The 23134-nt window shown below is 41.7% G+C and overlaps 1 protein-coding gene across 5 annotated transcripts in view; it reads left to right on the top strand.

Moving 5' to 3' along the window:
* Positions 1-23134, top strand: part of LOC134212415 (unconventional myosin ID) — a 70714-nt gene that overhangs the window by 5129 nt on the left and 42451 nt on the right. For all 5 annotated transcript variants that reach the window (XM_062690248.1, XM_062690249.1, XM_062690247.1 and 2 more), the window contains exon 2: positions 4086-4446. In XM_062690248.1, the coding sequence (XP_062546232.1) occupies positions 4349-4446 (98 nt within the window). In that variant the 5' untranslated portion in view covers positions 4086-4348. The remainder of the gene's footprint in view (positions 1-4085; positions 4447-23134) is intronic.

Genomic DNA, 23134 nt, shown 5'->3' with positions numbered 1-23134 from the left:
TACGGCAAGGTGATGGTCTTTCGTGTTTGCTACTCAACATCGCTTTGGAAGGGGTAATACGAAGAGCAGGGATTAACACGAGTGGTACAATTTTCAATAAGTCCGTCCAGCTCTTTGGTTTCGCCGACGACATAGATATTATGGCACGTAACTTTGAGAAGATGGAGGAAGCCTTCATCAGACTGAAGAGGGAAGCTAAGCGGATCGGACTAGTCATCAATACGTCGAAGACGAAGTACATGATAGGAAGAGGTTCAAGAGAAGACAATGTGAGCCACCCACCGCGAGTTTGCATCGGTGGTGACGAAATCGAGGTGGTAGAAGAATTTGTGTACTTGGGCTCACTGGTGACTGCCGAAAATGACACCAGCAGAGAAATTCGGAGACGCATAGTGGCTGGAAATCGTACGTACTTTGGACTCCGCAAGACGCTCCGATCGAATAGAGTTCGCCGCCGTACCAAACTGACAATCTACAAAACGCTCATTAGACCGGTAGTCCTCTACGGACACGAGACCCGGACGATGCTCGTGGAGGACCAACGCGCACTTGGAGTTTTCGAAAGAAAAGTGCTGCGTACCATCTATGGTGGGGTGCAGATGGCGGACGGTACGTGGAGGAGGCGAATGAACCACGAATTGCATCAGCTGTTGGGAGAACCATCCATCGTTCACACCGTGAAAATCGGACGACTGCGATGGGCCGGGCACGTAGCCAGAATGTCGGACAGTAACCCGGTGAAAATGGTTCTCGACAACGATCCGACGGGCACAAGAAGGCGAGGTGCGCAGCGGGCAAGGTGGATCGATCAGGTGGAAGATGACTTGCGGACCCTCCGTAGACTGCGTGGTTGGCGACGTGTAGCCATGGACCGAGCCGAATGGAGGAGACTCTTATATACCGCACAGGCCACTTCGGCCTTAGTCTGAATAAATAATAAATAATAAAATCAGATCCAAATGCTTCAAGGGGTTGTGCCAAGAAGCTGCCGCTGATACTTGGACCAACGCTTATCGTGTCGTAACAGCGAAGTTTCAGCGAAACAAGCGCAAATGGGTTCGGACAAGCTGAAAAACATCGTGGACGGCCTTTTCCCACATCATGATTCTATGACGTGGCCGACTACACCGCATGAAGATGAGGACCAAGTAATCGCTGCAGGTATGCAAGTCTCCAATGACGAGCTATCATCAGTGGCGAAAGGTTTCAAGATGAAGATTGACCTGGGTCTGGATGAAATTCCAAACGTGGCTCTAAAAACTGCGATACTGGCGTTTCCGGACTTGTTCAGCATGGTACTGCAGGAGTGTAGGGTAGATGGGAACTTTTTGGATAAGTGGAAGATTAAAAAACGGGTGCTGCTGCGGAAACCAGGAAAACCGCAGGGGACTCCAGCACAGCATCATATAGGCCCATATGCCCATTGGTGAAGTACCTGGATAGGATCATTCTTAATTGGCTGACACAGTTCACGAAGGGCGAGACTGGCTTATCGGAAAAGCAGTTTGGATTTCGAAAAAAGCAGATCGACGGTTGATGCAATCAGGATTGTCATTAAAGTTGCAGAGAGGGCATCTGGGAAGGAGAGGAACGCCAATTGGTTCTGCGCGGTAGTAACTATTTTCGCCAAAAACGTATTTTAGCTTTTATGCGAGGCTAGTTCATAACAGAGTCTGGTATCAATAACAGAATGAGGTATTATTGAGCTAGTCCCTCCTGCCCGGATGCGTCTTATGGCAGCATCGAAGTTGAGGTACGGAGTTCCAGCCTGGGAAGCAGCATTCAAGACGAAACGTAACTGCAGGAAGTTGGATAGCATGTTCCGTCTAATGGCCATCCGAGTCGCGAGTGCGTACAGAACCATTTCGTTGTGTGCAGCTTGCGTTATCGCCGGAATGATTCCAAATTACATAACCCTAGCAATTAGGCTAGTCATCAACGTTACAAAACCAAATCGTTGCATGTGAACACGGTTCCCCTTTCCAGCTTCATAGTAGCCAGGCAACTAGTAGAGAATGTAGAAGGCGGTACCAAGATCAACGAGCTACAATCAATAAATAAAAAAAAAATCGACCAAATTCCAACGTGGCAACAGTTTAAGCCGACAGCTGGACATCGCCCAGGGTGAAGATCTTTCAAGTCGGCCCTTTACACCATTCAAGGTGTACAGGACCCAAGGGCCCTCCTTAGGCTAGCGGCAAGACGCGCGTTTAAAACCAAGACCACGCTGAAGATAGCTGGGTTCGATTCCCGGTACCGGTATGAGTAATTTTCGGTTTGGAAATTGTCTCGACTTCCATGGGTATGAAGTATATTCGTGTTAGCCTCATGATATGCAACAATGCCACAATGGTTATTGGCTTAGGGTCGCTTAGGCCTAAAACCTAGGTAAAGCCAATTTGGCTCTTAGAAACTAAGCAGATAAGTGAGGAAGTTTTTGTTGTACGATCGCCGAGGAGCAATCGCGACAACGTAGTAGTGGATCAGCCAGATAGTCGCCGAACTAGCCTAGCCTAAGCTTTTAGGGACCGGAATTTTTTAAGAAGTTCATTAGCACATTGTTCTGTAATCAGTGAGTTGATAAATATTTTGCTCAAAACAATAAGACATTTTTTTGGGTCTCTTTTGAAAGTGTTTGAAGCTCTTCTGATCTTCAAAGCACTCTTCTCCACTTCTAATTGAACCAATTTATCCAATAGCGTCTCTATTATTCTGTTTGGCGTGATTCTCATTGTACTTGGACGAAAAATGCTTCAAAACTTTGCTTATGTCTAGAGGTAGGTTGACCATAAACGCAAAAAAAAAGTTGCCCGACTGAAACAACTATCTCCATTATTGTATCAAACAACGCAATTTGGTCTAGTCTACGAACGACCGGATCTTTCGAAAGATTCCACCTCGCTTGAATCGTTTCCGAGAATGCACATAAAACATTCGATCGACAGTTCAAACGTAAACAATGATTCAGATAAATATGTGTTCACTCATGCGTGCAGATTTAGAATGTTTCATGCTTTCGGTGAATTGTTTAAAATTAATTCAGTCCGTCCAATAGGTTCGGTTTCATCCAGTTTTGTGCAGTGTACACCCTCCCTCACACCTGGGAAGGGGGAAAAAAGAAACAAACAGTCAAACTTTCGCAGTGTCGCCACTTAATTCAGCCTGTGATCTATTGCTACCTATTTTGAGCAGTTGTTGCCACTACATAAATGAATTATTTTACTACGATCGCAAAAATTGCTGGATCAGTTCCCAGTTGAAATGCACCACTCAGGAATACATTAATACAGTACTGCAATTCGCTGACCAATTTGTGTGCGCGATGCTTCGTATATTTCGTTACATATTCATTAGGGTGTTCAACAAAAGTTGAACTAAATATTGTTCTTAGCTAATTGATATTTCAGTTGGTAATAATGTTGTTTGTATGTCATGTCTTGTGACTAGCACAAATTTTGTCCGAAAAAATCGTGTAAATCTTCCACATAAATTTTACTTAAGTCATTAGATGTTATAAACTAATGATTACCAAACAAAACACCAAACAACTAAACACTGATCGTTGGTAGCTAACGAATGCTAAAATTGATCATTTTCATCTCTCATCCATCCTTTCGTAACCTCTTCAATTTTTTCATATGACCCGTAATACTCTACTCACCCCTCAATGGTTATGTGATTTTCGACCGGGGCCGTAAAACAATGAGTAGCTAACTTATTAAGACTTTTTTTTATTGAAGAAAAAACATTAAGTTTTTGGAACACCGCATTATGCATGCAATCGGTTCGGCTGCGTGAAACAGTGAAGTGCATTTAGACCGAGTAATAAAGCAGATTCACCACCTCCACATATGCGGGAAATATCGCGTCGGTGACTCATTGCATTCGCATAGTGCTACGACAACAGTCATCCTTCCGCAATTTCGTGAAAAAAATGTATCATTCGTTCGACAAGATAGGGGATATCCATTTGAGGAAATCATGAACAGTCAGCAAGCATTATCTTTTCGAACGAGTTGAGTTGTCGAACTGTGGGAATCTGGTTTGTGCTTGGTGTCATAGACAACTTGTCTATCATCTAACAGGTCTGAAGCGCATAAAAAAGTGAAAAAGTTTACGCATAGAAGAACGAAAATCAGCGCGCGCTCTCTGACGCGGAGCTCGCGGTGTTGGTGTTGACCGTTGGCATCGACTGCACTGTGAGGGTTTTTTGTTGTAAAGTGCACAAAAAAGTGTTCCAAAAATAAAAAGCCGGTGGTGAAGAGGCTTCTGTAACAGCATCAGAAGGAAAAATAACGACCATTGGTGTAGTGTCGCGGAAACAGCAACAGCAACAACAACAACAACGATGGCACTGCATCAAAACAGTCATGAGGTCGGCGTGCAGGATTTTGTACTGCTCGATGTGGTCACCATGGAGAACTTCATGGCCAACCTGAAGAAAAGGTGAGAATTGGTTTGTGGGTATGGGGGATGGCGGATGTATCGCACAAGTGGCATTTTCAATAAGGTTTGATAAAATGAAATCTTGCGTGTTTTTAGCATCTGATATCTAACTGGAAACCAGTGAAGCGATGACAACAAGAATTCATATGTTGAACATGTTTTGTTTTGTCAAATCTAATAAAAGTATGTGAATCACTTGAAACAGTTTCATCGCATATTGATCCCAATCACCCAAAACATTGCTTGTGTAAAGGTAGTTCATAGAACGTAAATTAGCAAATGATGTTGGTACTTAACTTTGACTACCGTGGTAAATTTAACTGAATTCTTCCTACTCAATCTGACTACGAGTTGTGAGAATCATCATCATCAGCACCGTTGCCTCCCCAATTGAAGCATTCTTGAAGAAATTTATTATAAGGCATATCCCTCCGAATCAATTCATTATCGTCACAGCTTGCAAAAACGTCTATCATGTCACGGTATATGCTAATTACCCAAGTGTAGACATGTCAGAGATGCCAGTTCTACGGAAATTTCCGTAGATTTACGGAATTGAGTGCTTTCTACGGATCTACGAGTCCGTAGACAAAAACTACGGAAATTTGAAAATTTCTGCGGAAATCTTCGAATTTTTTAAAAAGCGCATTTTTAATTTCAGTTAAACATGCATTCCTTCAGCAGGCCGTACTTGAATCATCTCTATAATAGTTGAAATTTTAAAGCTGTATGCCCGCTGTTTAACAATGTGAGAAGATGCGGTGCGTTTTTTAGTTAGTAATCCAGATAATTTAGAATTGTCAAATATTCTCACTTGATTTCAATTTTAGTTCATGTTGAGTAAGCAAAATGTAAGTTTATGGATTTCTAATGGGAAGGAAAAGCCGTTACAAATATTCCCATAAGACATTCCATCGTGAATTCTTTCAAAAATCCCTTCAGTGCATCATCGGGAAGTTCTTTAAGGAATTTTTCCAGAATCTTCATTGGAAAATCATTTAGTAGTTTTCTCCTAAATTCTTTTAGGAATACCTTTTGAAAATACGCTCAGGTTCTTCTTCGGAAAATCCTTCAAAAATTCATTTGTTAATTGCCCCAGAAATCCTTTTAGGAGCTCGTCCAGGAGTTCCAAATAATTTTCAAACAATCCGCCAGTATAATTGAACATTCATCCAGGGATACCTTCGGAAGAGCCTTTGTAAATTTCTTCATTATTTTCCAAAATAAATACGCTGGAGACATTTCTGAAGAAAGTTCTAAGGGAAATTCCGAAAGAATTATTAGAACACCTTGCAAAGGGATGCCTTGAGGAATTACCAAAGAATTTTCTGAATTTATTTTTGTAATAATTTCCACAGGATTTTCCAAAAAAAATCTTTGTAGGAAAATCCGTAAAAATTCTTGAAGAAATTTAAGAGTTTGGATATTTCTAGATTTCTGGAGAAAATTCCAAACACGGATTTTGCGACTTTCGCGGATTTAGCGCTGATTCACATAACGATTTTAGGACTTAGCGCGGATTTAGTTTTAGGTGAAAATTAACCAAATAAAATTCTAGACCTAACGACGTTTTTTGAAAATTATTGTTATGTCTATATAGATGGGCTTTATTCTCGTTAACAAATGTTCTTAAGAACAAAATTTACAAACGTTAAATACTCATACTATTCTTCGGATATTAACAAGCCCTGTTTGAATTCCATGATTACACTCTTTAGCATTGATTAAAAAAATGTTATGAGGAGAAAGTTATTTTTAACCTATTCTGAAACATGACGTATACAAAACACGTCTATTAAACAACATGAACACCTTTTTTTCGGCAACTTCGTCGTAATTCCGAGATATTTGTCAATTTCTTATTGATTATTCCTTCTACGATGAATCACAAGCATGATATATCATATAATTTTTCGACACTTTTTTTTTTCATTTTTTAGCATATATCTAGCACAGCAGTTCTCAACCTTTTTTTGGGAGGTAAGGGTACTTTTGCATTCTTTGAGGTACCCCCTATTTTTATCGCCGTTCTTCCTCGAAATTAAGCGTCATTTCATAATCCCGTGAAAGTTTTCAGTTCAAATTAAGTTCATAAATCAAGCTTCTTAAAATCCTGAAGCCTCTTGAAAGGAGGCTTCCGAGCCTCCCGTAAGAAGCCTTCCGAGCTTCTTAAAAGGAGGCTTCCGAGCCTCTTGAAAGGAGGCTTCCAAGCCTCTTGAAAGGAGGCTTCCAAGCCTCTTGAAAAGAGGCTTCCGAGCTTCTTGAAAGCAGGCTTCCGATCCTCTTGAAAGGAGGCTTCCGAGCCTCTTGAAAGGAGGCTTCCGAGCCTCTTGAAAGGAGGCTTCCGAGCCTCTTGAAAGGAGGCTTCCAGGCCTCTTGAAAGAAGGCTTCCAGGCCTCTTGGAAGGAGGCTTCCGAGCCTCTTGAAAGGAGGCTTCCGAGCCTCTTGAAAGGAGGCTTCCAGGCCTCTTGAAAGGAGGCTTCCGGGCCTCTTGAAGGAGGCTTCTGAGCCTCTTGAAAGGAGGCTTCTGAGCCTCTTGAAGGAGGCTTCCAGGCCTCTTGAAAGGAGGCTTCCAGGCCTCTTGAAAGGAGGCTTCCAGGCCTCTTGAAAGGAGGCCTGAGCCTCTTGAAGGAGGCTTCCAGGCCTCTTGAAAGGAGGCTTCTGTGCCTCTTGAAAGGGGGCTTCCGGGCCTCTTGCAAGGAGGCTTCCGGGCCTCTTGAAAGGAGGCTTCCGGGCCTCTTGAAGGGAGGCTTCCGCGCCTCTTGCAAGGAGGCTTCCGAGCCTCTTGAAAGGAGGCTTCCGAGCCTCTTGAAAGGAGGCTTCCGAGCCTCTTGAAAGGAGGCTTCCGAGCCTCTTGAAAGGAGGCTTCCAGGCCTCTTGAAAGGAGGCTTCCGAGCCTCTTGAAAGGAGGCTTCCAGGCCTCTTGAAAGGAGGCTTGAGCCTCTTGAAAGGAGGCTTCCAGGCCTCTTGAAGGAGGCTTGAGCCTCTTGAAAGGAGGCTTCCGAGCCTCTTGAAGGAGGCTGGGGCCTCTTGAAGGAGGCCTGAGCCTCTTGAAGGAGGCTTCTGGAGCCTCTTGAAAGGAGGCTTCCGGGCCTCTTGAAAGGAGGCTTCCAGGCCTCTTGAAAGGAGGCTTCCGAGCCTCTTGAAGGAGGCTTCAGCCTCTTGAAGGAGGCTTCCGAGCCTCTTGAAGGAGGCTTCCAAGCCTCTTGAAGGAGGCTTCCAGGCCTCTTGAAAGGAGGCTTCCGAGGCCTCTTGAAAGGAGGCTTCGAGCCTCTTGAAAGGAGGCTGAGCCTCTTGAAAGGAGGCTTCCAGGCCTCTTGAAAGGAGGCTTCCAGGCCTCTTGAAAGGAGGCTTGAGCCTCTTGAAGGAGGCTTGAGCCTCTTGAAGGAGGGCTTCCGAGGCCTCTTGAAAGGAGGCTTGAGCCTCTTGAAAGGAGGCTTCCAGGCCTCTTGAAAGGAGGCTGGGCCTCTTGAAGGAGGCTTCCAGGCCTCTTGAAAGGAGGCTTCCTGAGCCTCTTGAAAGGAGGCTGGGCCTCTTGAAAGGAGGCTTCTGAGCCTCTTGAAGGAGGCTTGAGGCCTCTTGATAGGAGGCTTCCAGGCCTCTTGAAAGGAGGCTTCCGAGCCTCTTGAAAGGAGGCTTGGGCCTCTTGAAAGGAGGGAGTCTTCCGAGCTCTCTTGAAGGAGGCTTCCTGAGCTCTTGAAGGAGGCTTCCGAGCCTCTTGAAGGAGGCTTCCGAGCCTCTTGGAAGGAGGCTTCCAGGCCTCTTGAAAGGAGGCTTCAGCCTCTTGAAGGAGGCTTCCAGGCCTCTTGAAGGATGCTTCCGACCCTCTTGAAAGGAGGCTTCCGAGCCTCTTGAAAGGAGGCTTCCAGAGCCTCTTGAAGGAGGCTTCCGAGCCTCTTGAAAGGAGGCTTCCAGGCCTCTTGAAAGGAGGCTTCCAGGCCTCTTGAAGGAGGCTGAGGCCTCTTGAAGGAGGCTTGAGCCTCTTGAAAGGAGGCTTCCAGGCCTCTTGAAAGGAGGCTTCCGAGCCTCTTGAAGGAGGCTTCCGAGCCTCTTGAAAGGAGGCTTCCGGGCCTCTTGAAAGGAGGCTTCCAGGCCTCTTGAAGGAGGCTTCTGAGCCTCTTGAAAGGAGGCTTCCAGGCCTCTTGAAGGAGGCTTCTGAGCCTCTTGAAAGGAGGCTTCTGAGCCTCTTGAAGGAGGCTTCCTGAGCTCTTGAAGGAGGCTTCCAGGCCTCTTGAAAGGAGGCTTCCGAGCCTCTTGAAGGAGGCTTCTGAGCCTCTTGAAAGGAGGCTTCCTGAGCCTCTTGAAAGGAGGCCTGAGCCTCTTGAAAGGAGGCTTCCTGAGCCTCTTGAAAGGAGGCTTCCGAGCCTCTTGAAAGGAGGCTTCCAGCCTCTTGAAAGGAGGCTCTGAGCCTCTTGAAAGGAGGCTTCTGAGCCTCTTGAAAGGAGGCTTCCAGGCCTCTTGAAGGAGGCTTCCAGGCCTCTTGAAGGAGGCTTCCAGGCCTCTTGAAAGGAGGCTTCTGAGCCTCTTGAAAGGAGGCCTGAGCCTCTTGAAAGGAGGCTTGAGCCTCTTGAAAGGAGGCTTCCAGAGCCTCTTGAAGGAGGCTTCCTGAGCCTCTTGAAAGGAGGCTTCCAGAGCCTCTTGAAAGGAGGCTTCCGGGCCTCTTGAAAGGAGGCTTCCAGGCCTCTTGAAAGGAGGCTTCCAGGCCTCTTGAAGGAGGCTTCCGAGCCTCTTGAAGGAGGCTTCCGGGCCTCTTGAAGGGAGGCCTGAGGCCTCTTGAAAGGAGGCTTCCAGGCCTCTTGAAAGGAGGCTTCTGAGCCTCTTGAAAGGAGGCTGGAGCCTCTTGAAAGGAGGCTTCCAGGCCTCTTGAAAGGAGGCTTCCAGGCCTCTTGAAGGAGGCTTCTGAGCCTCTTGAAAGGAGGCTTCTGAGGCCTCTTGAAAGGAGGCTGGAGCCTCTTGAAAGGAGGCTTCCGAGCCTCTTGAAGGAGGCTTCCAGAGCCTCTTGAAAGGAGGCTTCCGAGCCTCTTGAAGGAGGCTTCCAGGCCTCTTGAAAGGAGGCTTCCAGAGCCTCTTGAAAGGAGGCTTCTGAGGCCTCTTGAAAGGAGGCCTGAGCCTCTTGAAAGGAGGCTTCCAGGCCTCTTGAAAGGAGGCTTCTGAGCCTCTTGAAAGGAGGCTTCAGGCCTCTTGAAAGGGCTGGGCCTGAGCCTCTTGAAAGGAGGCTTCCAGGCCTCTTGAAAGGAGGCTTCCAGGCCTCTTGAAAGGAGGCTTCAGAGCCTCTTGAAAGGAGGCTGGGCCTCTTGAAAGGAGGCTTCCAGGCCTCTTGAAAGGAGGCTTCCAGGCCTCTTGAAAGGAGGCCTGAGCCTCTTGAAAGGAGGCTTCCTGAGCCTCTTGAAAGGAGGCTTCCGAGCCTCTTGAAAGGAGGCTTCTGAGCCTCTTGAAAGGAGGCCTGAGCCTCTTGAAAGGAGGCTTCAGAGCCTCTTGAAGGAGGCTTCCAGGCCTCTTGAAAGGAGGCTTCTGAGCCTCTTGAAAGGAGGCTTCCAGGCCTCTTGAAAGGAGGCTTCCTGAGCCTCTTGAAAGGAGGCTTCCAGGCCTCTTGAAAGGAGGCTTCCGAGCCTCTTGAAAGGAGGCCTGAGCCTCTTGAAAGGAGGCTTCCAAGCCTCTTGAAAGGAGGCTCCTCTTGAAAGGAGGCTGAGCCTCTTGAAAGGAGGCTTCCAGGCCTCTTGAAAGGAGGCTTCCTGAGCCTCTTGAAAGGAGGCTCTGAGCTCTTGAAAGGAGGCTTCCGAGCCTCTTGAAGGAGGCTTCCAGGCCTCTTGAAAGGAGGCTTGAGCCTCTTGAAAGGAGGCTTGAGCCTCTTGAAAGGAGGCTTCCAGCCTCTTGAAAGGAGGCTCTGAGCTCTTGAAAGGAGGCTCTGAGCCTCTTGAAAGGAGGCCTGAGCCTCTTGAAAGGAGGCTTCCTGAGCCTCTTGAAAGGAGGCTTCTGAGCCTCTTGAAAGGAGGCTTCCAGGCCTCTTGAAGGAGGCTTCTGAGCCTCTTGAAAGGAGGCTTCCAGAGCCTCTTGAAAGGAGGCTTGAGCCTCTTGAAAGGAGGCTTCCTGAGCCTCTTGAAAGGAGGCTTCTGAGCCTCTTGAAAGGAGGCTTCCGAGCCTCTTGAAAGGAGGCTTCGAGCCTCTTGAAAGGAGGCTTCCAGGCCTCTTGAAAGGAGGCCTGAGCCTCTTGAAAGGAGGCTTCCAGGCCTCTTGAAGGAGGCTTCCAGAGCCTCTTGAAAGGAGGCTTCCGGGCCTCTTGAAAGGAGGCTTCCAGGCCTCTTGAAAGGAGGCTTCCTGGCCTCTTGAAAGGAGGCTTCCAGAGCCTCTTGAAAGGAGGCTTCCAGGCCTCTTGAAAGGAGGCTTCCTGAGCCTCTTGAAGGGAGGCTGAGCCTCTTGAAAGGAGGCTTCCGAGCCTCTTGAAAGGAGGCCTGAGCCTCTTGAAGGGAAGGAGGCTTCTGAGCCTCTTGAAAGGAGGCTGGAGCCTCTTGAAAGGAGGCTTCCAGGCCTCTTGAAAGGAGGCTGAGCCTCTTGAAAGGAGGCTTCCTGAGCCTCTTGAAGGAGGCTTCTGAGCCTCTTGAAAGGAGGCTTCCAGAGCCTCTTGAAAGGAGGCTTCTGAGCCTCTTGAAGGAGGCCTGAGCTCTTGAAAGGAGGCTTCCTGAGCCTCTTGAAAGGAGGCTTCCGAGCCTCTTGAAGGAGGCTTCCGAGCCTCTTGAAGGAGGCTTCCAGGCCTCTTGAAAGGAGGCCTGAGCCTCTTGAAAGGAGGCTTCCAGGCCTCTTGAAAGGAGGCTTCCAGGCCTCTTGAAGGAGGCTTCCTGGGCCTCTTGAAAGGAGGCTTGAGCCTCTTGAAAGGAGGCTTCCGGAGCCTCTTGAAAGGAGGCTTCCGGGCCTCTTGAAAGGAGGCTTCCTGAGCCTCTTGAAAGGAGGCTTCCAGGCCTCTTGAAGGAGGCTCTGAGCCTCTTGAAAGGAGGCTTCCAGGCCTCTTGAAAGGAGGCTTCCGGGCCTCTTGAAGGAGGCTTCCAGGCCTCTTGAAAGGAGGCTTCGAGCCTCTTGAGGAGGCTGAGCCTCTTGAAGGAGGCTCTGAGCCTCTTGAAAGGAGGCTTCCAGCCTCTTGAAGGAGGCCTGAGCCTCTTGAAAGGAGGCTTCCGGGCCTCTTGAAAGGAGGCTTCCAGGCCTCTTGAAAGGAGGCTTCCGGGCCTCTTGAAAGGAGGCTTCCGGGCCTCTTGAAAGGAGGCTTCTGGAGCCTCTTGAAAGGAGGCTTCCAGGCCTCTTGAAAGGAGGCTTCCGAGCCTCTTGAAAGGAGGCTTCCGAGCCTCTTGAAAGGAGGCTTCCAGGCCTCTTGAAAGGAGGCTTCCGGGCCTCTTGAAAGGAGGCTTGAGCCTCTTGAAGGAGGCTTCCAGGCCTCTTGAAAGGAGGCTTCCTGAGCCTCTTGAAAGGAGGCTTCCGGGCCTCTTGAAAGGAGGCTTCTGAGCCTCTTGAAAGGAGGCTTCTGAGCCTCTTGAAAGGAGGCTTGGAGCCTCTTGAAGGAGGCTTCCGAGCCTCTTGAAAGGAGGCTCTGAGCCTCTTGAAAGGAGGCTTCCAGGCCTCTTGAAGGAGGCTTCCGGGCCTCTTGAAAGGAGGCTTCCGAGCCTCTTGAAGGAGGCTTCCTGAGCCTCTTGAAAGGAGGGCTTCCTGAGCCTCTTGAAAGGAGGCTGAGCCTCTTGAAAGGAGGCTTCCGAGGCCTCTTGAAAGGAGGCTTCCGAGCCTCTTGAAAGGAGGCTGAGCCTCTTGAAAGGAGGCTTCCGAGCCTCTTGAAGGAGGCTTCCAGAGCCTCTTGAAAGGAGGCTTCCGGGCCTCTTGAAGGAGGCTTCCAGGCCTCTTGAAAGGAGGCCTGAGCCTCTTGAAGGAGGCTTCCAGGCCTCTTGAAAGGAGGCTCTGAGCCTCTTGAAAGGAGGCTGGAGCCTCTTGAAAGGAGGCTTCCAGGCCTCTTGAAAGGAGGCTTCCGGGCCTCTTGAAAGGAGGCCTGAGCCTCTTGAAAGGAGGCTTCCGAGCCTCTTAAAAGGAGGCTTCCGGAGCCTCTTGAAAGAAGGCTTCCGGAGCCTCTTGAAAGGAGGCTTCCGAGCCTCTTGAAAGGAGGCTTCCGAGCCTCTTGAAAGGAGGCTTTCGGAGCGTCTTGAAAGGAGGCTTCCGGAGCCTCTTTAAAGGAGGCTTCCGAGCCTCTTGAAAGGAGGCTTCCAGCCTCTTGAAAGGAGGCTTCCAGGCCTCTTGAAAGGAGGCTTTGAGCCTCTTGAAAGGAGGCTTCCAGGCCTCTTGAAGGAGGCTTCCGAGCCTCTTGAAAGGAGGCTTCCAGGCCTCTTGAAAGGAGGCCTGAGCCTCTTGAAAGGAGGCTTCCGGGCCTCTTGAAAGGAGGCTTCCAGGCCTCTTGAAGGAGGCTTCTGAGCCTCTTGAAAGGAGGCTTCCTGAGGCCTCTTGAAGGAGGCTTCTGAGCCTCTTGAAAGGAGGCTTCCGAGCCTCTTGAAAGGAGGCTCTGAGCCTCTTGAAAGGAGGCTTGAGGCCTCTTGAAAGGAGGCTTCCGAGCCTCTTGAAAGGAGGCTTCCGAGCCTCTTGAAAGGAGGCTTCCGAGCCTCTTGAAAGGAGGCTTCCGAGCCTCTTGAAAGGAGGCTTCCGAGCCTCTTGAAAGGAGGCTTCCGAGCCTCTTGAAAGGGGCCTTCAAGCTTCTTGAAAGGGGCCTCCGAGCCTCTTGAAAGGAGGCTTCCGAGCCTCTTGAAAGGAGGCTTCCGAGCCTCTTGAAAGGAGGCTTCCGAGCCTCTTGAAAGGAGGCTTCCGAGCCTCTTGAAAGGAGGCTTCCGAGCTTGAGCAACTACGTTAGATTTTGGATTATTTCTTTCTTGATACGAATTCAAATAATTGTTATACAGTAGTTTTGTTGGTAAAACGAAGTTGTATGGTCTAATTCCTTAATCTATAAGCAAGTTTGTCTTATGATCAATAATTACAACAAAGTTGCATAATTTATTGCTTTAGAAGAAATTGCGGTTTCGGCAATTTTTTATTATTTGTCAAGTTTATCTATAATCAATTATATTCAAAGATTTCTTGTTCATGAAAGAAAAATCATTCTAATAAAGACAAAACAAAAATTATGTTCAAATCCTGAACATTCCTGACACACTGATAATTACGGAACAAACATGTCAAAACCATTATCTCATCTAAAAAGCGGGACTTATTGAAATAGTTTTGGCTGTTTAGTTCTTGTTCTCTTAGCTTTAGTACTTATAGTGGAGAAAAGGACCATCTAGAAGGGTTGTTATATTAACTGCGATTTCCTTAATCCAATTTTCAATTTGGTACAACAAACATGTCTAACGTTGAAGTCCAAAAATATATTTATAATCAGTAATATTATAAAAACGAACTCGAAAAAAAAGACGGAAAGGATTTCATGTGGCGCGGAAATGGCTCGGATTTTTTTTAATCTTTATTTAAGTGATTTTTCTCTATAGAGCTGATCACTAGGCGCGGATTTGATTTTATTTGGCGCGGAAACAATTTCACTCCGTAACAACCCTGACTGGATAAATTTCCGAAGATATAATTTTTACTGTAGCGATTTATCTGGGAATTGATGAAATTATTTCTGAATCCTGTAGGAATTTCTGAAAATATTACTAAAGGAATTTTTGGAAGAATTCCTTTAAGAATCCTGAGACGAATTTCTGAAAGAATTCCTTACGAAACTTGCTGAGCTTTTCCTATAGAATTTTCCGAATGAATTTGTCGAAAGTTAGTGAAATTCTATACCTAAATACTTCTTTAGAAACTTTGCGAAAATAAATTACTTCAAAAATGCTGGTGAACCAACATTACCACAACTCAGGCACCTACAGGGATCCAGAATTGGTTTGATCTGTACAGTCTCACTCTTACATCGCCTTGCAGAGCAATCCAATTTAGGCATTGCGTTCGGCTCGATCAAATGCTATCCTTGCTTATTTCGTAGTGACTGATTGTCATCGAAACATTTCCGTCTTTAAAATAGGAGAACTGTTCTCGGGATTGATCCCATGTCACTATGGGGGATCCCCATACAAGCGAGCGGTCAAAAATAAAATTGGACTTTTCAAGTGATTTTCCACTTTGCTTTAGCTGTGTATGGTCGAAATAGCATGAATATATAATTTCTAACACCCCCCCCCCCTTTAGGGATCGTCTATGAATTACGTAATATTTTTTTTCATAAATTCGATTAACGTGACAAAGCAATCCAATTTAGGAAGTTTAATTTTATATGTTTTCTTGAGGAGAAGGAAGGGGGTTGTACAAAAACTAAGTACAGCAATTTATGGACATCATGAACCCTCCCCCTTCTCCATCCTCATTTGTGGACTGTCGTCTATATATTTTTGTATATTTTTTGCGGAAGGTAATCATTTTTGTGGGAAGAAAGTAACAAAACGCCTCCCCTACCAATAAATCTAATAACTTTCATTGCTCTAAATCTGAAGTTGGCGGCGAGAGAACCGAATTAATGTTAAAAGACATTAATTTCATGACATTCGGTGATATTTTTTGTTCTTACTCTCATGCCTCACAATTTGTATTTAGAACAATCTGTTTGACAAAGTACTAGGTTCTGAAGGATCCTAAAGCATTAAATGTTAATCAAAGAATCAGAAGTCAAGAACGAGTAAAGTACGAGACACTGAAGACGTCCTAACAGGTCGAAATACGTATATGTAGAACTAATACGAGTTGGTGGAATAAAATGGAATTTTACTAAACTCGTCTTATGACAGTGAAAACATTCCACTAAAAAATAGTTAAACAATTTTCTTAAAGAATCAGAATTGGAAATAACTTTTGAAAAAGGGTATTAGCAAATTAGAAATCGCAATCCCATGACATTTGTACAAGTTATTCAAAAATAAATGAGAATAATATATTCTCAAAAAATGTGAACATTCATTCATTCCACAATGCTCCATTGTTCCGAAAAGCAAATTTCTTTCAATTTGAATAACAACACTATTTAAATTATTTTTGATTTGTTTTCATGATTTCTACAAGTTATATATAGCATCATTCTTTTCTGTGTGAAGGTTTAAATCTTTAATGATATTTTCTTCAATTCCATCAACGATGGAAGATGACATGAATTCATCTAAAGTATCAGATGATAAAGAACTTTTAAAAATCTTCAAATATTACAAAATTACGCATGGCATAAGAATAACTAAGTGAATTTTTTTCCAATGTCTCCTCGTTATCCAAATCGAGCTTAAAATAGATCTGATTCATGTAAGGCACGAAGAAAAATGTCAACATTTGCCTCTCTTGATCATTTTCTTGCATTATGAGTTCTAAATTTCTTCTTTTTTATATTGACTTTCCGCTGGTTGTTCAGCCAGTGAACCTCAAAGTGTAGATGAGTGAATAAATATTTCCCTACCTTTAGCCAGACATTCATGAACACTAGCAAGAATTTCATACTCTCCGTACTAACTAAGATATTGTTCGTCTTTACTTTTGCAATAAACATGTCAGGAATTATTGATTCCATGAGATTTATAAATATTTACATACTATGAAACCTCATATTTAGTTCTCCATCAGTAGCTAATGAATAGCTCAGAAAAATAGGTTTAGGAAATGACTCAAACCACTCAAGCCCCAAACGCAATTCAGCGGAATGGCGACGGAACCAGTAAAATTTGACAGGAAATATATAAATTCCGTTACCGTTACCGTTGTGCTGCATTGTATTGGGGGTTTTATTCATTCACTCCTTTGAAAAGTTAAAAAATTGTTATAAATAAAGTCGAAGTTATTACCAATACATGTATTTTGACCATACCCTTTGAGCCCATAGTTCAGTCTGGCCCATTTTCAATAGGAAACGATGGGACTAGATTTCCCGTCGAATGAAACTTGTTGCGAGAAAATCGTACACAAATAAGCGTCTAAATGGCGATTTGCGCACATACATACAGACGCGCATGCACACACATACAGACATCACCTCAATTCTTCGAGCTGAGTTAGTTGATATATACCACTACGGATCTCCGGGCCTTCTATCAAACATTCGTTTTGGAATGAGCATTAACCTTGGAGTACGAGAGAGGCAAAACACAGTAAAAAAATAAATAAAAAAAAATAAAAGTGATTTACTTCTGTTAATTGAAAATAGTGGCAAGAAATTATTTCAGGAAATTTTAGTCGAAGCTTCGTCCTTGATGTGCATCATAAAAGAACCCGGGGATTTCTGAGGAAAAAAAGTTCTTCACTATCAAAGTTGAAAATAGCGTCGTTTTGGAAAAAAATATTGTTTCCGCATTTTTTCATTTTTTTTTCACAATGTAACCATTAGTTTTTGCATACCATTTTAAAGCTTATACAATTACCTTTGTAATGATGTATTAACATTAAAGAAAAACATTAGGAAAATATTTCAATAAATAGTTGAAAGTAAAATATTTTTTCAGGAAATTTGTTAACTTTTTTACCCATTTCTGACTTTGACACCTTATATCTTTGGAACTAGTGCACCTAGAGACTTCAAATTCAGAATTTCTCTTAATTAGAGTATTGACAATGGAGAGAAAATATTTTAAAATAATTCGGAAGACATGACATTTTCGATTAATGACCGCCCGAAATCCTATAGTGCATGTAGGGTCTTTATTCAAAAATGCTCAAATCTATTGGCCCTAAACAGCTATGTAATCAGCCTAATAATTTGGAATGTTCTGAAAAATAAGAAGTCCATAATATTAAACTGATTCTATGTTGAATCAATGAAAGTTCGAAGTAAAATGCGAAAATGGTAGCCTCAGCGTTGGAAACAGTTACTGTCAAAAATATGTATAGCAACTGCCATTATGACAAGTGTAGAATACTATCCGGGAAGTCGAAGCTCCGATGCGACATCTGGAAAAAGTTTAGAGTATGAGTGACGATGATGGAAATTCAACACGGAATACACTCCTCCCACAATTATGGATCACCCACAATTATGGATCACTTTTGTGTTTGACATTAAATTTCTAGCTTGATATCAATAATATAACACCGGACATATTTTTGTTACATAAAAACACTTATTTTCTAACATTTATTGCGTTTATCATGCTTTTCAACCCAAAATCAACGGTAGTTATGCGCATTTGAAAACTTGCTGTTGAGCATCTGTCAAAATAACAACATTTTTATGGCTTCACAAGAAGTGGTTCCTTCATTCATAAGCTTTTAAATCGTTAAATTTTTCATATCAAAGTGAAAAAATGGTTCGTACACCAAAGTTAAGGTATGTTTTTCACAAATCACACGGAGTTTACTTCATTTTCGCTTTATTCTGTTGAAAATTGAAGAATATTAAAGTGATCCATAATTGTGACCGGAAACGAGTAGATTCCCACAATTATGGATCACTTTCCAGAATACACTCACTTACAGTATATTCCTGAATCTAGTGATTCTCACACACTGCCGTGTCGTTCGTAGGTCCGCTAAAACCACCGAGATCTGATATAGACGAATCTGTGGAAATCCGTCGAAATTGAATTTCAATAAGATTCAGTTAAAACAAGCTATCATTGTTTCTCTGCATTCGATGCTCGTTGGTTCCAGGAACCTGCACCAGGTTCCTTTCACAACGCTGCAACGTCATCTTAAAGCCTGTCCACGGTAAATTTCGGACATTTAGGTAATGTCCAATTGATTTGTAGTCATTTTATCAATTTCAGCGTGTTGAAAACATGATGAAAGCAACACATAAAGCAGAAAGATTCATCTGTCATGTAAATTCTTCGTCTCAGTGGTTTGTGAAAATTTTCAAAAATCGCATTGGAAGATGCGTGTCCGAAATTTAACGTGTGGACAGGCTTTGATTCCCCCCCTAAGAATATCAACCCTGGGCCATCAACAGTCTTGCGAGCAAATGAAGAAGTTCGCTTGGTGAAATGAAGTTTTCTTTCGGCGATCACCTGTGAAAAAATATTTGCTACAAGACTATGTCCGTTCTGAGTTCGGAAAATAACTTTTATCGGTGGCTGATATCAAGATACGCTGGAATAGAATGTTATTCATGTTCAAACGGTTCTATGAGTTGAAAATGCCCGTTAAAAAAATATGACTGATTCGGAGCTTCAATCCAAATTCAACCACACAGTGAGGATATTTTTTGACGGTAGGTGAAATAATTCAAGCCATCTAACCTATTCAAGCTACTGTGGAACTACTCCATCGTTCCCCACCCCTTCAAACGTGAATTAATGTATGGATGATCCACCATCATTCATCTTTTACTTTGTGTATTTTTTGCTTATAAAACAAGCTGTTTTATGAACGAAGACATTTCTCACTTTAATTTAGGGATTGTCCATAAATATATGGAGGCCATATGGAGATGAAAATGAGAATATCAGTATACTGATCCATAATATGTACCAAATTGATCCATAATTGTGACCGCTTCCAAAAGTGATCCTTAATATGATTTTTGACCAAGGTTCAAATATTTAGCTTTTGGCAATATTCTAATGACATTTTATGCATGAAACACTGTGCCAATCAAAACTTGATTGATAAACGATTCCAGCACTATTTTAACACTCAAAGTTCCAACCTCCTACATTTTTTTAGTAAATTATGAAAATTGGTTTCAACACTAATTGATCCATAATAGTGGGGGGAGGGTATATAGGGGTATATAGGGTATATAGGAAATAAAATTTAAAATGCATTTCCAAAATTCAAACAATATTTAATTAAAAACTATTTGGTATACTGGATTAGACTCTTAATAAGCTGCACAATAATATTAAAATTACAAAAGTTCATGTAAAAGTGCTTATTCAGTAGATTATTAAATTTCTACTACCAAAAGTTAATTAGTTTTTAATTAAAATGTTTTACATTTTTTTTGGAAGTATTTTAAATTTAATTTCCTATACTTCATCATTTCAGTGATGTCTTTCATGTGTGTATGTATGCACGGCAGCTTCGACTTTGCGAATGAATCTCTATCTTTTTGGATTTTCATGAAAGTTAGGATAAAACAGGACCACTAACTATAAATTTTGACAGTTAGTGATCTTGTCGTTATCTAATTTCTATGCATTGAGAAAAGTTAGAGATCTGTCATGTAATGTCTTGTATACTAGGATTGTAGATGAGCGCCGAAATAGGACCAGCCACAATTTTTGAGTGAATCTACGGAATTAAGGTTGAAGCAATCTGTCATCGCTGAGTGTAGATGATAAGTGTGAGATTTTCTCAATCCCTTCCTACTATTGAAAGGCAGGGCATGTTCCAGCTGGAATGCGAACTAATGAAATAATTACGTTATTATACAACGAAAATTATCTATACCTCAAATATAATACTAAAAATAGTTACACAAACAATGTTGTTCAATATAATACATTTGCATAATATTCTAGAACTTATATACATTTATTCCCAAAGTTTTATATTTTTGTTAATAAAGGTGGTAGGGTAACGGGAGGTAATGTTAGGCCTGGATGTAACGTTGGCTCATCATGCAAATTAATCAATAATACATCGTTTTGTAGAGAGATATTTATCAATGATTCTTTGAAAAAGTGTATCAAGCCGACTTTATTTATAATACGCAAGATTCATACACTTCTTCAATTGATGAACGCAATAAATTTGTGTGAAAAATTGCTTTGACTCGATTTGTTAGCAACCATTTAAATAGGCAAGCAGTGCAAGAGATTTTTCTTTTGTCCAATAAAGTAGTTTTTGGAATGGACTTACCTATTTTCGCACATTAGATGAACGGATAACAATCACACTATTTTGGCACTCGTGTTAAATTCCCTATTTTCATTGGTATAGTGATACAATTAACCAAAACTTTTAGAATACTCGTTGCCAAAATTTGGCTGACGATTTTCATTTGAAGCAGCACATTATAATTGCCTATCTTACGGCTTATACAAACGATTTATAGTGAATAATGCATTATTGTGTATCCGGAATAAATTTATACCGCTTTTTATACCGGAGTTGGATTTTTCTCCAGATACAGGCAACTTTCCCAACTTCGGAAGTAGTGCGCTGGATTCCCCTAAAGATGCGCTAAACAACGCATCCATTAGTTTGACAGATAAAACTTCGGAAGAAAGTTCGGTTCGGAAGTCCGGACTTCCGAATTCTAAGTTGGTGCTACGCCGACAATAACATTTCATGGGACGAAAAAGCATTGAACATCAGAGCCGAGATTAGGAAAATTGGTCGAACATAAAGTTCATTTCGCACAAAACTTTTGATGAATTATTCAATAGATTTTGAACCATTATTGCTGTTTTTGAATACTTAGCGTAATAACCAAAAGTAAGAAAGCCGTTTGGTGGCATAATTTTGGTAAGATCTTCAATATATGAATATTTAAATCGATAAATGTGCTCAACCAGAGCATAATAGGTTTAAGGTTTAAGCCTTAAACCCTATCAAACATAATTTTAGTTCAGCTTTCTTTCTTCAAGTATACTATAACCACTTTTTTCTGCCATGACAATAAGAAGTAAAACTATTTCGGCAGCAGATTTTCACGTTTTTTCACGCTGAGAAGTAAAATTTCATCGTAAGTGAACTACTATGCTGAAATGGCTTTCCCAGAAAGGTGATAGCTACTGGCGAAATAGTCTTTCTCTATGTACAAGTCAAGTCAAATAATAGATTAAATAACAACGGCTTATTTCTTTTTTTCATAAGAAAAAGAAAATTATTTTTTGCGTTTCGTGGAATGTTTTTACTTGTCATAAGACTAATTCGTACTATCCCATTTAGCTCCACCATTTCTTCTTCTTCTTATTGGTATTACATCCGCACACTGGGACAGAGCCGCCTCGCAGCTTAGTGTTCATTAAGCACTTCCACAGTTAAATACGAGGTTTCTAGGCCAAGTTACCATTTTTGCATTTGTATATCGTGAGGCTAACACGATGATACTTTTATGCCCAGGGAAGTCGAGACAATTTCCAATCCTACCCGTAACGCTGGGTAGATACCTCTTCGTGGTGTGTTACGGGGTAAGTTCTACCATGGTCACATTGCCAGCTACAGGCACATCCTGACCCAACGGATACCTTCCCAATATCCAACTCCGTGGTACTTATTACTTCTCTCCCTAGTGACGGTACAGATAAGCGTGACCAGGAATAGTTATTCTAATGCTTTTGTCATTTTTGTCATAGATTGAAATTAAGGACTACACCCACCTTGATTTCTGATAGCAATCTGGACAGAGATTTCAAAGGAAACATGAGTCTCACTAGTTTCCAGTCCACGAAATAATTTATAGTAATTTATTTATTTTCTATATTTCATTATATTTATTTTTCATATTTCACTCTATTTATTTTTCATATTTTTATATTTTAATTTTTAAAGTTTGCATATTTTTATTTTTTTTTCTATTTTTACATTGTATATTTACGTATTTTATACCTTCCTAATCTTACACTTTTATGTATATTATTTTTGTGTATTAACATTTTTATTTTATAATGCTTTTATATTATCAAACTTCCATATTTCTTTAAATTTAACATTACACCTTCTTATTTGATATTTAATGTTTTAATATTTTTTAACTTTTATATTTTGTATTTTGTATTTTCATATTTATATAATTTTATGTTATTATACTTTCATATTATAATATTTATATGTTTTCCATATTCTCATATTTTTCCTATTTTTATACTTTTATATGCTCACATTATGATGCTTTTATATTTTCATGCTTCAAATTTGTTATTCCTGTATATGTTCATATTTTTATACTTTTGTATTTTTAAATTTCAAATTCCATATTTTAATCTTTTGTATTTTCATATATTTGTATTTTCTTCATGCTTAATTTCCATATTTTTTTGTCTTTCTTATATCTTTATACTTTCATGTTGTTATAATTTAATTTGCATATTTACATATTTCTATATTTTCATGTTTCCGTTTCATATGTTTTTATACTTTCATATTTCCATGTTATATATTTTTGTGTTTTAATATTTTTATATTATCTTATTTTCAGATCAGATGTCATATTTTCAAAATTTTATTCTTTAATATCACTTTTTATATTTCAAACTTTCAATATTTTCATATTCTCATGCTTTTATGTTTTTTTGTACTTATATTTTTGTATCTTCATTTTAATTTCATGTTTTCATATTTTTATATTTTCATACAGCAATTTTTACTCTCTTATTACATTATATTTTTATGTTTCTTATTTTCATATTAAAAAATTTTCATATTTTCATGCTGTTATATATTTATATTATTGTATTATGTACCTTCATATTTTCATGATTTAACATTTTCATAGAATATTACAAAACATCATAGGAATGAAACTTCACAACCTGCCATGTAACCTTTATGCAGACGACGTCCTGGCACATGGTATCTGATACTCATAACATTCTAAATAATTAAATTCTTTACAATTTCCAGCTTCTTCTACAAGAGATGTACATCCCGAGTTAACTTTGGTTCCTAGTTGATGTTATATTCTACAAATATGTATATATAATTTGATATAATTTCTTATTATAATGTTATTCATTTCACTACATATTTATATAAAACTACCAAAATGAGAACTTAAAAAGAACGCGGTGCGTATGGTACGGTATGTCCACGCATCCTT

The sequence above is a fragment of the Armigeres subalbatus genome, chromosome 2 (genome assembly GCF_024139115.2).
Source record: "Armigeres subalbatus isolate Guangzhou_Male chromosome 2, GZ_Asu_2, whole genome shotgun sequence".
Taxonomy (NCBI): domain Eukaryota; kingdom Metazoa; phylum Arthropoda; class Insecta; order Diptera; family Culicidae; genus Armigeres; species Armigeres subalbatus.
This window is presented reverse-complemented; position numbering and strand designations above follow the sequence as displayed.